The sequence below is a fragment of the Micromys minutus genome, assembly GCF_963924665.1.
Source record: "Micromys minutus genome assembly, chromosome: 4".
In the NCBI taxonomy this organism is placed as follows: Eukaryota; Metazoa; Chordata; class Mammalia; order Rodentia; family Muridae; genus Micromys; species Micromys minutus.
In genome coordinates this window covers 77,755,343-77,771,218 of record NC_137973.1, presented here as the reverse complement: position 1 = coordinate 77,771,218, position 15,876 = coordinate 77,755,343, and the positions used below count along the sequence as shown (strand labels likewise).

The 15,876-nt window shown below is 43.3% G+C and overlaps 1 protein-coding gene across 3 annotated transcripts in view; it reads right to left on the bottom strand.

The window, feature by feature from the left end:
• The window catches only part of TTLL7 (tubulin tyrosine ligase like 7), a 110,606-nt gene that overhangs the window by 40,752 nt on the left and 53,978 nt on the right, over window positions 1-15,876 (bottom strand). For all 3 annotated transcript variants that reach the window (XM_080915207.1, XM_080915205.1, XM_080915206.1), the window contains exons 11-15: window positions 11,209-11,356; window positions 10,943-11,016; window positions 9,809-9,944; window positions 7,194-7,280; window positions 2,083-2,281 (exon numbers count right to left, since the gene is read on the bottom strand). In XM_080915207.1, coding sequence (XP_080771333.1) covers window positions 2,083-2,281; window positions 7,194-7,280; window positions 9,809-9,944; window positions 10,943-11,016; window positions 11,209-11,356 — 644 coding nt within the window. The remainder of the gene's footprint in view (window positions 1-2,082; window positions 2,282-7,193; window positions 7,281-9,808; window positions 9,945-10,942; window positions 11,017-11,208; window positions 11,357-15,876) is intronic.

Genomic DNA, 15,876 nt, shown 5'->3' with positions numbered 1-15,876 from the left:
TTTCAGTTTAGAAGGTGCTATTTAAAAACAACAAAATAAAACTTGTTTTGCAAGTCTTTCTTCTGTACCTGTGACACACAACACTTTTTAGCAGCAAACTACATAGGAACATGTCACTGCCCAGTGTACCGTTAAAAGATATTAGGTGTGAAGGTCACATATTTAACATACAACAATAATACAAAGGCCATTTTCACAAAAGTGGAAGGAAACAAGCAAAGAGGGAAGGAAAGAAGAACGAAGTCTAAACCATTTCCTCCCAGCTACAGGTCTTAGGTAAGAATTGAGGCAGAAGAACCTGCTCATGGGGTAGAAGAAAAATGTTGTCTCAGTTTCTCCCTTATCACCTACATACCTGGAAATTCAGACAAGAAAACTAAAGTAGTTAGATACATCGATGGTTCTGTGTAGAAAACATGGTTGTGACTTCCACCTATAAAATGATGTGGGAAAAAAAAAAAAAAGGTGTTTTATGTTGTTTTGTGAGGTTTTAACAATACCCTAAGTCCACTGTCTACAGAAGATAGTGTTACTCGTGATCTGGATTTTGCCCTTGGTCATTAGAGGATTTGTGGCTATGGGGTTCTTGGCATAAGATTAAAGAGAGAATACAAAACAAAGTAAAACCCTTGTTATAATCCCCACCTAACAATACAATAGGGAAATAGATATGTAATTGAATTAGGTTGACTTAAAATAAAAATTCCTATATAAAAACCTGTTTTAATTCTGCGCCTCGCTTTATTAAGCTGCACTCTGATATTGGTCCTTGAATCTCTTGGTCCCAGAGCATAGTACAATCTCAGAGCTGGAAAACTCTCTCAGGATGTTTTCTCTCACTGACCCATAAAACCCTCATCAGTTCATGCTACTAAATTACAGTCACATTAGCTGACAGACAAGGGATCGAAAACCCAGCACAATTTGGACATAAACAATGTCAGCTTCCAAAAGAAAAACCAAGTCAGATTTATCCAGAGACACATTTATAAAATCCTTCAGGAAAAGAAGTGAAGAAATGTAACAGAAATCAATCGCTGGTTCTTGGGAATACTACTCAATAAGGTGGGTTCTCTGATAAATACACAAGCCATCCATGACAGGAGCAGTAGGGGCATGCATCCTGATGAAATGTTGGGGAAAACAAAACAAGAGGGCATTTCTCCGAGTTCTTCTTTTTATTGGTTCTTCATTCCTTGGGTGCTTTACTACAAGCCTCAAAGGTCAGTTTTAAAACACATTACCAGGACCCACATAGGCTAACCCCTACTGGAGACCAGTTGTGCAAAAGCTCCAGCCCTGCTCACTACACTGCTGAGCTGGAGAATCTGGTTGGCCCTTCAGACACTGTGTGCTGTGCAAAAGGCCTTGTGGCAAGGGTCTTAAGACAGTCCTAGTCCAGAGGTAGCAGCAAGAAAGTGGTTTTCAAAAAACTCTGGAAGACATAAAGGTATTGGCTTGGATATTTAGGGCAAATCAGAGGCTGGATCATGGCAATTAGGAAATTGAAAGGAGAGATGGGGAAAGAGAGAGAATTAAGATAGCTGAAGGGAATGAAATAGAAGAAAAGCTGGTTGCTTTGATAAATGCCTGTGATGCACCCATAAACCTTGATAAAATGACTGTCCAGCATGAAAGCTAGAAGGAGCAAAATGTCACCCTATCCCCAGTTCTGGGGCTCACAGACATATCAAGTCAAATGCCTGGAGAGATGTTTAAAAATAACTAACAGTACCAAACAAGGTAGCTGACAGGTAGAAACTGAGTCAGACATGATGTGGCCTTAAAAGAGAACACATCCTGCCTAAATGCCCTGTGGCATGTCCACAAAACCCAGGCCACAACTTAACAAACACACTATGGGACATGGAAGAAAAGGTCCTCAATTCAGGCCACTTCCTCCTTGCAGAAGTTAAGAGGGGTTGAGGGATGGACCCAGCCCTGGCTAGGGATGGACAAGGAAGAGAACACAGGTCTCCTCACACAGGACAATGCTTCTTTTGGCCCAAGGACTTTTTATTCAGTTCACGAGTTTCGATTCTATAGTTTTTTCCTCTACCAACATAGGAAAGATTGACTTACTGGATTGCTGGATTATCTTGCAGTGACTGGTGTGCTTAAGGCTATATGGGACTTGGTCTAGTCTCTTTGAACACAGCTCTTTCTCATTCTCGTCCAGGTCTGAGTTGCTGCTGCTGCTGCTGTCATAGCTGCTGTCGCTGCTACTATAATACTTCTGTTTTTTCATGACCTCTGCACACTCTGGCATGCAGCACAGGGGCTGAAACAGAGGGACATTTTTGGTTAGAATCCCATTGCACACTCACTGTTTTAAACCCCATTCCCACCCGCCCATGCCCCCTGCTTATTAGGAATGATGGAAAGCCCCCTCTACTGCTGTTGGTTTTCAACCAGTAGAGCTTGCATGATCTGTGAGCCTGGCTTAGCATCCTATGGTTCAGTCCTGATGAGGGCAAGTCTGTTTCTACGTGACTGCAATAAACAGTAGTGAGTTTCTGTAAATAAAAACAACAAAGTGAGGGGAAATGTTTAATATTAAAAAATACAGATATACCAAGCACAATCCATTTTCCTTACTCTGCCCAAGAGAGACCAGGCATCAAGCCCTACCCAATAAAAAGTAAGTGGGAGGTGGGGAGAAAGATAGAAAGGCAAGAAGGATAAAAGGACTAAGAAAGCAGAAACAAGGGGCTGGAGAGATGGCTCAGTGGTTCAGAACACCAACTGTTCTTCGAGAGGTCCTGAGTTCAATTACTAACAACCACATAATGGTTCACAACCATCTATAAAGACAGCCCTCTTCTGGTGTGTCTGAAGACAATGACAGTGTACTCATGTACATGAATAAATAAATTTTAAAAAATAAAGTAGAAACAAGAGAATCCATTAGAACACCATGCACTAAAACATAGGCCAATAATCTATTCACTCAGGTAATGTACAGGAAGTAGAACATTATTCAAAAGGCAAGCTCACTATTGTAATCTATTCAGATAGATAGAGAGATAGATAGATAGATAGATAGATAGATAGATAGACAGACAGACAGACAGACAAACAGGTGACATCCAACAACATGACACATGAAAATCACTACAATGAATCTCTTTGGAGGAGGGACATGATGCAGAAAGAGTAATTCTGCACAGATCCAATGACCATTGTATTGTGCCCTAATATTTCTCACAGACTCAACCTGCTCCCACTCCTTGTGATGTTTCTAAAGACGCCAGGTTAAGGGGCGGGGAGGGAGAGGCGACGGCCTAACTTCAGAAAGAGTGTACATAATGCAGAACCAGCTATTTTACAGCTGCTTGTTACACACATCATACATCATATGTCTCCTGTTCCCGCAGAGACAGGCTTCTGCGGTCCTTTACTAGTGCTTTTCATGTTCTTGTGTGCCGTGATGAATTCTGTGGTCATCATGGTGTTGGTGGGAGAAAACTGTGACAGCGTGGGATAAGAAAGAAAGGGGAGAGGCATTTCAAGAAGCACCTACAGCACAGAGCAAGCCACAGCATGAAGCTGTTAAAGTGGCAGCTTGGGTGAAGAATGGAATACATCCAAAATAGAAAGGGAGCTGAACACACTAGGTACCAACTTGTCTTGAGAAATATATTCTCCTTCTGATGATCTCATATTCAGAGATTACCAAAAACGTTCAAATAGAAATGCATAAAAATATTTGCCAGCAATGTAGTCATTGAACACATTGACAACCTTGAGATACATGTACTCTAGAGAAAAGATGTCTCTTCAGAAGTTCAGGCTTGGAGGAGTGCACTCCTTTCAGCAGTGCACAGCTTCCAGTTTTCCCAGTGACCTGGACGACTTAATTATTCAACCCTAAGAGGAAGCCATAGAGGAAGTGGGGCAGCTGAAGAGCAGGGTCATGCATACATTTAGGAATTTTTGACCAACATAATGTTCAAGCAACGAGGAGTCACAGCGGTTGAGAATCCCAGCTGCGCTCTGACTGTATGATGGAATTTTGAAAACGGCTTGAGGTTGTGGCATAATTTATGCCACCTAACTTTAGTTTTAGTTTTATTAGAAAACAGGGCAGATATAACGATCTGTATGGGTATAGATACAACCAATGTGTACTTACCAACGTAAAAACATCGCTAATGCTTTATTTGTGTGGTTAATTAATATACCTCAAATTCTCAAATATTGTTTACTACCTATAGTATACACGACAGCATAAGTACTACTATCTGTCCTGTATAAAGTTGTATTAACAAAAGCATTTCAAATTATTCTTTAACTAATGAAGACCTTGGTGACCACTGTGACCACTATTTGCCATAAAGCACCATGTCCCTGAAATGGGAGTTCTCTTTAGAAGCCTGAGTCACTTTAGACACAATGATAAACCTTAAATAAAAATGATGAGTACACTTCTGCATTAATTATGCTGTTCTCAGCAACTCATAAATTCTGCTGACTTTAACAAGGAAAGAACTGTCCAGTTGATTTCCCTTCAACGAATGCACCATTAACTCATCCTGTTTACTTAGAACGAGAGAAGTTGGGAAATGTACAGTGTAAGTTCTTCCCTGGAACCTCTGATGCTTTAGTTTGGATGAAAAGTCTTACATAGGAAAATGGAAGATGCCAAGGGCCTTTGCGCATGCCTTTCTACCAATAGCGTTGTCCCTCGGCTATCTCAAGTTGGTTTGGCATACAATGATGACTGCTTTGTAAGCTCAGGAACTCTGGTGGTACAACCATTAGGTGCAAGATACATATAAGATAGGAAAAGCTTTAAAACTCCTCAAATGTTTCCCCCAATGGAGCCATGATTTATAAGGGCATTCACTTTCTCAGATAATCTAAACATATTTGTTTCACAGGAATGTTCAGCTTTCAGAATAATCTGTGACATCCGAGGTCTTCATACAGATATCCCTGACCAGGATTGTCTTGTATCATTTTCATTTCTTGTTCACAAAGCATGCCACAAACTTCCACATCTCCATCACACCCAATTAACACAGTATCACAACTCTATGGCTCTACTTTATATGTCCTCTACCCCATGTGAGCAAGGCTCATTTTGCAAATCTGTTTCCAGTGAAAACGCCTCCAGTCCAGAAGGCTGTCTCCAGGCAACCCTTCCAATTTATACTCCATACTCACCACATAAACTGTGCTATAAACCTATCCCCTCTTCAACTAGCTAATGAAAACATTTTGGACACATTTAACAATTTTGACCAATAGATTTTAGGAATGCACAATGTACTAGACACTCTTGCGTGTTAGAGATGAAAGATTAAAATCCACTTCCCACTTTAAAAGTACACACAACCTCACACAAATAATGACTCATCACAACTGCTCAGAAAGAGCATTACTCACGGTGGGGGGCGGAGAAGTTTAAGTAGACTTAAACATAAGGCTAAGTAGTGATGCAAGGGCAAGTTCACACAACATAGCCATAATGCAGAATAGTTATGGAGTCTGTAATCAGTCCAGCAATTCATCAGTGTTTCCTTCTTCTTTGTTGTAGTGAACAAGTATTAAAGCATACCTATATGTTTAATGTTTAATAAAGCCTGTCTGCTTTAGTGAACAGGTATTCAAACATATGAGCGGAAGGAGAGATGGCTCAGCAATGCTGAAACATAAGTGAAGAGGGACGCACAGAGAAGTGTGTTTGTGATTTCTCAAATTCCACGTCGTGCCTCCCTAGATTAAACTGCAGAAGCAGCATCACAGATGCTAAGTGAAGCAAAGCCATGCTTCTCTTCTGACAACACAGTGGCGTCCCCATTCCTAAGAACTGTGTCTGTTTGTGAGAACTCTCTGTCAGTGTCACTGTGCCAGCAAAGGGAAGGCTCCCAAGGACACTGAAGAGATTTCCGATGACAGCGTTTATTACCACACCATTGGCCATGGCTGTGCCATGTAGCCAGCCGTAAATGTCACGGAAATGTGCTTCACATACACAATACACATTTTTAGCCATTAAAAGCCATCAATCTGTGTCATTTTTAGGAAAACATGCAACTGGGATATCCATCCACGCTAAGTGAATTAAGACAATCTTAATCTTACATAAATATTATATATTTTCTCTCCGTTGTGGTCACTGCATTTTATGTAGATATAATAAATCATTTACATATACTTAATGAGAGAATAAAAGTAAAAAAGTTTAGGGAGACTGGGGAAGCTAATAGAAGAAATGGGCAAGAAAAGGGAGAATCAGAATTACACTCAACTGAAATGGAAATTTCTGGTCTCTTTGGGGACTCAGTGAATGTTGTGTGATGTTAGTTGAAGCACACAGGTGAAAGGATGGGTGATGAATGAAAAGATTATAGACATAATCCCACAGACAGTGGGGCAAAGCTCTTGCATTAGTTTGCCTTGCTCTGCTTCACTAGTCTTTGCTGAAGTCTGTCTTGAGTTGGTTCACCTTGCACAGTGTTGCTGATCTTTGCTTCTCGTGACTTCATAGAGAGATACTCGCCAAAGAACTTCTCATGAAACTCCGTGGGCTTCTTGCCACTCAACAGAGCTTCTCGGTTTTTTCTGGATCAAACTGCTGATGCTGGTTCGTGTTTGGTGTTTGCTGAGTGAGCTGGACTGCTACTGCTGATTCGTGTTTGGTGTTTTGATCGTGGGCTGGACTGCTGATAACGAAGTTTGAAATGGCCCCCAAAGAACTATTTCTAAACAGGTCCACACCCTGTTTCCCATCAATCTTTCTTTTTTCCTACCTCATGTGGGTGGTGGGCTAGAAGGGAGGTTGGTGAACCCTTATTAAAGTAGGATTTGAAAACTCTCAGCCTATGCTCAGAATATAATGTGGACCTTCACATTGTATGGAAACTAAGTGAAGAGATAGGAGAGCTCCCTGTTAACGTCCCTCTAGTGGCACAGTCTACTTTATCCATAATCCCACACACTGGATTTAGAGTAGTGGTCATCCTCCAAGTCCAGCATATCTAAACCTCCAGGCACTTGGGGATGAACCAAAACTCTGAAGGGAGCTAATGAAAGAAGGCTCATGAGTGTGAGGTAATACCATTTGCTGTTTGCCTTCACTGAACACAAAGTTCCTGAAGTCCCTATGAAAATACATGCTAACTGTTACCGGAAGTGCCGAGCAGAGGTGACTTGCACTCATGACATGGACTTGGGTGCTATCTCACCTTCGGTCCTCGGACCCGGGCGGTTTTCCCCATTAGCTTTTCATCATCGATTTCACACTGTTCCAGAAGATCCAGAAGATCTTCCTCCTTCAAAAACATGATTAAAATGATGATCAGGAGAAGTACAGAGACTTTTGACAAGGTCATCAATGTCTACAAGTTGGCCTACGGTGGTTATTCTAGAACCTGTGCAGTGGTGATTACTCAGATCAAAGAAAGAAACATTAAAGGCAAAGGCTTCAAGAAACTTTACCAAAATCTGGTTATCAACATAATACGCAGCACAGCAATCATCATAAGTAAGCATGTCCTTCCCAGCAGACGACTAAAATCTCAGAATACCCAACCGTAATGAATCAGCTCAGGAGACACTGGATAAGTAAAGCTCATGCTGGTCTTCCAGACTTTGTTCCATTTATCATTCCTATACTGATTAATACCATTTAGTATTAAAACAGGACACAGAAAATGAAATCTGGCCAAGAGTTTCATTTAGCAAAAATTTAGTGTTAGAAATTTGTTTAATTGGTGCCACTTGATGAATCTGCTTAGACATATTAATTATTGCAAGAATATTTTTACAGCCTTAGGAAACATTTTAATTCCGTGCTTATTACTGGTAGAGGAAATCTCTGAGTATCCCAATAGCCTTCTCTCATGAGCCTCTGTACTTATTTTGAAATCAAAGGAAAAAATATAAGAAGATTATCCACCAACATTGGAAGTTGAGCAAACTTGCACAGCTGTACTAAGAGGCAAAAATCACCCACCTCCCTGTGAAATCCACTGACAAAACTATGTTCACATACTGTAATTCTACTTTGAAATTTCTTAAAAGTTTATTGAAGAAACCAGGAGTCATAGCTCACAGTAGAAGTGCATTCCAATCTAGGAAAAATAGCTATCAAAATGCCAAAAGTCTCTGGCTCTGATCCTACACTGGATTTTACGGATAGCATCGTTAGAAACTCAAACCTAATCTCAAGGAGTCTAATTTTGTTCAGAAGAAAAATCGTACCAAACAATATTTTCCTCCTAAAGACTCAAGATGAACTAAACAGACATATATTTTAAAAAGAGAAAGCTACAGATAAACAAAGTACTAAGCAGTCCAATTCTCTAGAAAGAGCTAGGTTCCCCCATAGAGAGCCGAGAAGAGTGGACACTCTCCACATCCGGATCCTCTGTCCAATCGGAGCACAGATGGGCAGAGACAAAGCCACCATAGATGAGTTCTGCTGAGTTACGATTGTCACCTTGAGACACTATCAGAATGATATATAGTAAGAGACTCAGCTAACTTGTCTATTGAAAGCACGAACAAAAGTCGACATTCAGCCAGCTCCCATGTGTTTCCCAGGTGTGCCAACACCTTACCTAATTGCCTAGACGTGTGATTGAGGCCACCATGACATTCCATCCCCAGCTAGATGCAGACATGTCTGCCCTACATAGTTCACTGCAAATTAAAATCAGCCCAGGGAACCACTTAGCTGTTCTCTGTTGGGGCCACACAATAAGCAAATAAATGCAGAGATTTTCTATAGTGCAATAGATGACCAATAGATCTTGCACAAGTGCAAAGGGGGAGGAAATATGGAAATGGGTAGGAAACATGGACAGAGAAAGAGAAAGAAAAATGAGAGAGTATGGAAGAGGAGAGAGGAGGAGGACACAGGAATAGAGATGGGGAAATGAAACAGTAAATGAAAGAAAGTAAATGAAAGAAAGACATGAGGGTGTGTGATTTTGTCTAAGATTCCCAAAACAGGCCCTTGCTCTGTAGCCCAGCTTGCTCTTCAGCTCATTAGGCCATCCAGGCAATCCTCCTGCCTCAGTTCCCCAATTGCTAGTAAGGCAAAACTATGCTGCCACAGTCAGATGAGGGAGAGAATCTTAGCTGCTCTTATTTGTCAAGTCTATGTAGCATCAAGAAAAGCTATTGCAGGGCCAGCTATAACTGAAAGGAGGATGTCACAAGCATTGGTATGTTTATATGTACATATCTATCGGTGCGAGTTCTTATGTGTATATGTGTATATGTGCATGTGTGTATGTGCATGTGTGCATGTTTGTGTGTGTCTTTGTGTATCTCTGTATATGTATGCGTGCTCACGTGTATATATGCATGTGTCTATGTGCACATGCATGTGTGTATATTTGTATGTATGTCTGTAGGCATGCATGTGTGTACATGTGTGTGCATGTCTGTATATGTCTATCACATGCATGTGTGTGTGTATGTTTGTGTCTGTATCTCTCTGTGTGTGTGTTTGTGTGTATGTGTGCTTGTATGGTGTGTACAGAAGTCAGTGAGGGTTCTGTATCAACCACTCTGCCTTATTCCCTGAGAAAGGGTCTCTCCCTGAACCTGAGCCATGTTGGCAGCATACAATATCCATGGGTCTTCCTGTCTGTGCCCCATAGAGCACTAGGGTTACAGAAGCATGTGTGCTTACAGTCAGCTTTGTACTTGGGTGTAGAGCATTTGGAACTGGGTCTTTATGCTTGGACAACAAGCACTTCTACCCACTGAGCCATGTCCTCAGATGGGTCCTTTACTAAGGACACATTGCTTGGCTCCCCCTTCTCTATGCAAACGCTCTTCCTCTCACCCGCATCTTTTTCAGAGGATTGTTCAGTTCCCGCTGGAATGAAGCTGCTCTTCCTGAAAGGAAGGTCTGGAAGGCGGCAGCCAGCAAACCTTCATACTTCTCAAGCAGTGTTTTATCTTCAGGAGGATAAATTCTCCTACAAAAACGGAAGTCAGAGAAACCAATGAGCTTAAAAGAATCTAACACAATTCAATAGTTAAGATCACCAGGTTAGAAAACTGTTGCTCTCCCTGCTCTGGGCCAACTAGGTGCTAGACACAGACATGGATGGTTAAGGGCGGTCCCAAGTATCCATCTGGTATACCACTTAACATGCATGTGGACAAGCTTCACAGAGGTGTTTGAAGTACGTTGTTTGGACAAGTTGGTGAAATACCGAATGTTGAGAGAAAGTGTTCTGGGGACCTGGGGTTGTGCAGACGGTCTCGGTGTATGTATTAAGTATGTCAGGTTGCCTGGGATAATGGAGGAAGTTGCTTGTACTAGTCTGCATGATCTTTTCGGGGTGAGAAAATGATAACAGGGTAGAACCAGAACGGGAAAATTATCTTCGCCTCTTCTTGATGCTATGGAGGTGTTAAATACAGGAAAGAATTTCTACCAGAAAGGGTAAGAAAATAGGACCCTCCCCTCACCCTTCCTTAATCCTCAAGTGGCAACATCAGGCAGGAAGGAGGGACCATCTTTCCCATAATACTAAGGGCTCCCTTTCTGTCCTTTCCGGAGGTATTTTGTGACGATATCCCATATCCTCTCTCCCATCTCCACTCAGAGCCTTCAAAACCTTCCATTTTTGCCTGTTGCTGAGGAAGTACAGCGGTTACCTGAGGCTGCCAGAAGGAGTACGAGAAGACCCGACTTTTACTTTTCTTAAAATACTACAGAGTGACCAAGGACAGACACAGAACAGGTTTGTTCAAAACCTCCCTGGGCAGAGCAGAAGCTGGCTCAGCCAACAGGAGCTCCCTCAGGCCAGGGCCCTGAGACACCCGGACACCTGTTCACATCCTGAAGCGGAGAGAGTGCTTCTAACAAAGGAAGCACAGCCCTTAAACACACTGGAAAGGGCTAGAATGAAGCACCCCCACTTGGTCTCAAGAAAACAAAACAACGAGAAGCCAGCAATGCGTCTACCTGTAGTTCCCCATGTGTCGGTTTTCATGTTCTTCCTGAGAAATCTGCTTTCGGACTTGAAGGAGTCTCTCTTTCTAAAAATGAACAAATTATTATAAAAAAATTACACTAGGTCTTGCAGTGGGAGCTGTAAGTAGTTGTTAAAATGTTCACACCGGGCTGGAGTGTGGCTTGGTGGCAGAGCACGCCCCAGTACGCATTCACTGCACGTCAAAGCACGCGTCAGAGTTAAAGTACGCCAAGACACCAAGCCCGGCGGCCCATACCAACTCTTCTTTCCGCCTCTCCAGCTGGTGCCTCTGCTGTTCCCAGTCGGAGGAACCAGGCGAAAGCCTTCTTACTGGATTTTGACCATACAGCCTCCTCTGAGCCTCTGCTTTTTGTTTGGCCAAGTTTTTCCTTTTATCGCTGGTCCTGGAATGTAAAACACAAGACTATAACTTTCACTTCAGAAAACTTCCTCTGAGCAGGAACTGCAGATGAGGAAACATGCTGAACCTGGAATACAGCTGTTAAGTTTGTCTCTTCACCTATGTTCTGTCCATCTAACCAGTAAGTAAAGGGTCGCTTTGGAAAATATCAGGAGGGATGGGAAACCCTGTGTGTCTTGAAGAGTCCAAGGCCCCTGGTTTCATAGTTCATCCTAGAAATGCAGGATCTACAGTCTTTGGTGAATTAAATGCTGAATCTGCCTCCCTCCCCCTCAAACTTAAGCAATGCTTATGTGTTTTGTTTTCCCCTCCAGACTTAATCCAGGTAAGTGACAAACTGTCTCTCCACCTTTTACTGATTTGTTTTATTGGTGCTGTGCCAGACTCTCCGGACAGGTCCGAAACCCTAGGATGTGTTATCATTTGAAAACTGACTCTACATCCTCCCCATCGTTTTACTCAACTATGAACATTTAACAACTCTCTGGTGTGCAGGGAAGCCCCTCTCTGGGACATTTGCCTCTGCACCTTCCTTTTCTCTGCTGTCCCTCCCCTGTAGAGCCAGACCCAGTCTGAAATCTCTCTCCCCCACCCCAGGCTGCAGCAAGGCAGAATCTGGGAGAAACTGGAAAGCAAAGAAATAGAGCCCTCAGCCACAGGACAGAAGTAAACGAAGCCAAACAGAGCCCTCGTCACCAATCTTAAACACAGCCATAGCTTTTGCTGCTGTTACCCTGAATCAAAGGGGAAAGATGCTGTCTGCTCTGTGTGAAGAAGAAAGAGTTGTGTGAGCTACAGGGGTCCCACTGAGTTCATTAAAGACTGCTTTTCCAAAGCAAATACTTTGGGGAAAGGACAGATGTAAAGTGAGGATCAAGACAGATTTCTGATGTTAGGGACCAGTGACTAAGAATATTTCTGTTCTAATGATGACTGCACGTCTGACTGAGTGTATTCAGTGGAAGGGAAATTCCTGGGCCAAGATAGATATTTATCATCATCAACATCACCATCATCATCTTCTTCATCATCGGTGGCGGCAGCAGCCTCACCATCAACATCATTATATTTAAGATTCCAGTTTCTCTAAAATGATCACTTGTGCATAGCAGAGACCAAAGGAAAAGAATAAAAGAGAAGAAGCCCAGAACCAAGCAGTGAATCCCTGCCAACAGAAGCCCTGAAGCATCAGAATTTCTCTATTACATCCTGCTGGGGTGGTAGGAGGGGGGGGCGGTCTGCAAGAAAATGGTGGCTGAGCAGTTCAGCCAAGTGGACACAGGTGGTGTCTCCTGGCTTTTCCTTCATCTTATAAATAATCGCACCACTATAGTTGACTCGGGCGGAGCCTGGAATGTCTCTCCTGCTCCCTTCAGAACTGTAAACAAGTCAGTTCTCTTTCTCTAGCTCTTATCTGCAGGCTGGGTCAGCAGACAAGCAAGGGACCCTGGGTTCTGCTACAGCACTAAGGTCCCAAGTCAGGTGACAGCAGCGTGCACACACACCTGTGTGGACAGAGCTAAGATAATAGTGAAAATTCAGTTAGGATCGCCTTTCCACATTCCGGCTTGTAGGAATACTGCCCATATAAATTTTTATTTGCATTCCTATAAATGTAGGCATAAATTAGTACCAACAGCTCCTACTTCACAGGCCAGAATAAAATTTAACCACAGGCCAGATGATTGACTTTTACTTAGCATCTCAAACAACAAGTTTTTCTTTTTCCTTTATCTATGTCTGTACATTGACCGAAGAAGTTTTGTTGCCCACTCTTGACTCTTCCACACACGTTACTTTGAGCATCTCTCTGGGGCTTTTCCTACCCCTTTGCTTCATCTGTGGTGTGTCCTGCGCTAGACACAGCAGACGTGTGAAAATGCTCTACCTTCCCCGGTCCTCAGCAAGTCATGTCCCACACTATAAGGCTCTTCTCCCTGTGTCTTCCAATTCAAAATTCTCTACATTAAATATGACCCAAGAGGCATGAAAACAGACAGAGGGTCCACTGCCCCTTTGGAGGTGACAGTCTAGCCAGGGTGGGAGATAGGGTGTAAACAATGTACAGGGTACAACGTGGTAGAGATGGTGACGCTCAAAAGAAGGGGAAGTTAGGCTTGAGCTAGATTTAAGAAGATTGACATAAAGGCAGTCAACATAAGGTTCGTGATGTCTGGCCCCAGAGGTCCACCTGTTGGGAGCTTGCTCTCCAACCTAACACACTGAGAGCCAGCCGCCCTTAGAGAAAGACTCTAGAGCAAGGTGATTAAAGCAGTGCCACAATTTCCTTGGAAGGCTGGGTTATTTATGAGCTGAAGTGAGTCTTATGGGGCTGGATGAACTGCGCTGAAAGCTAACCGTTGATAAAACGTGCCAGCGTCCCGTCTGCCTCGTCACCTCACACCTGCTCTTCCGTTTGTGCTCAAGTTCCTTCTTCCTCAAGATGAGAAGTCACCGTGTGAGGCCCTCACAAGAAGCCGAGAAATAGCAGGCAAGCATAGCCTCGGGCTTTCAGCACCGTGAGACACATAGACCTATTTTGTCTAGAAATTCTTCAGTCTAGGATAACTTTGCTAAGAAAGATAAAATAATTCTCCCCCAGTTACACCAAAGGTTTGGACCTATGTTTGTTGTAAGTGCTGACTCTTTGCTTGGGCCTGCTGACCCCGGAAGAGGAGCACGAAGGCCTAAGGGGCCGCCATGGGGTTGGCAACGTGCAGTTGATTCATCGCAGAGGAGGGAAGAGGAGTGCATCCACCGCGGACTGTCGCATGGACGGTTGTCCTTAGCTAGGAGAGGACAGAGCATGGAACTTTCTGTCTTCACCATGGTCCACAAGCACTGTCCTATGAGTCTGTCTAGGACATTACTGGTAGCACTGAGGCACCTGAGGTCCTAGCACTGGGACTGCTCTGTTCCCCAGTGTCTTAGTCGAGTTGAACGCATGGCCCTCAAGGACACACAAGAGGACCGTACCTATCTGTAGTATAGTAAAAGGCATGTAAAACGTACTGCATCAACTCGAGATTCCAATAGGCTTGTTAAATGTCCAGTAAGGACCTGTGTTTATATTTAGCATGTGTGGGCTGGAGGTACACATGATTACTGCAGTGGGGAGAAGGAAAATCACTCAAGGTAAGTGTGACTGAAGGAAATAAACCGAGTTCTGCTCATACTAAAGTTAAACATGAGACACGTTATCCATCCATTCATCCACTTCCTTGTTGATTTAGTGCATGTGTATAATCACGGGCTCAGTTGATGATGATGATGATGATGATGATGATGATAATAATAATAATATAATGATGATGATGATGCAGTGGTCACTGTCAGCAGATGATGACGAACGCAGGACCTGGGCTCCAGACAGGGCCTGAGCATCTCTTTCTCTATGTCACAGCTCATGGACTCCAGGGTCACACTCAGGAACGAGTGACATTGACACAGAGAAAAGAGAAATGAGACAAGGACACAACGGGAGGATGGGAAGCAGTCAACAGGAGGTCAAAGGGCAGGATGGAAAGAGCCAAACAGTGAGCATGGCCAAGTGTCAGAGAGGCGTGGAGGACCGGTACCTGGAGCAGTAGATAAATGCTCAGACCTGTAGCACACGGACCTGTCTTAAGTAAAAAAACAAAATAAAATAAAATAAAACTGAGCATTTCATTTAACCTGATCTAATTCACAAGTGTTTCAGACCTCGGGGCTCAGGGTTGTCGTCTCTGGATTCAGTCTTTATGACTGTGGTAGAAGACTCCCAGGGGATGAAACCCTTAATGGGAGAACTGGAGCACAATGCGGCTCGGTCTTCCCTGGTTACAGGAGAAAGGAGTTTCTCGTTTGCCTCCATTCGTCCCATGCATCAAATTAGAAGTTAAGCAGGCCCAGGAGAAACAGCACAGAGCAGAGAATAAAGGGAAAAACGGTGTGACAAACAGTGTGAAATGCTGTAAAAGGGATGGGAAGAGTAACTCAGGTCAAAATAAGAACCGTTATAGCAAAAGATGCTCTGGGTTATACACGGCAAGGAAAAGCATCCTCTTCGAGTAGGGAACGGACAAGCCATGAGCAGGAATGGGCAGTAGATGTGGGGAAAATAATGAGATCATCCCAGCATGGCTTGGATAAAATAGGGACGTATTAAGATACAGGAGCTATATAGTTGTGTTACGGACACTTAGCCTAGGCAGTCAGTGATAAAACCCAGTTTGGGTTCCTAAGAAGCAAAACAAACACGAAAAGAGGGAAAAGCTCAAGTGGAAAGCAGAGCATTCCGCAGTGTCATGGCAGTTCTGCCCGTGTGAAAATTAAGTCTGTGATACTGAGTACAAGGCGAGAAGTCCCCACTGTTCCTGATTTAAGTCACTATGACGCGCTGGACACAAAGCCAGCTCAGAAACACACGTGCTGTGCGCTGTGGTGCCCTCTATGGACACGGGAAGACAGGCGTGCAACACACGCGTGCTCCAGGTGTTAAAACCTGGGTTGCCTCCTGTGGAG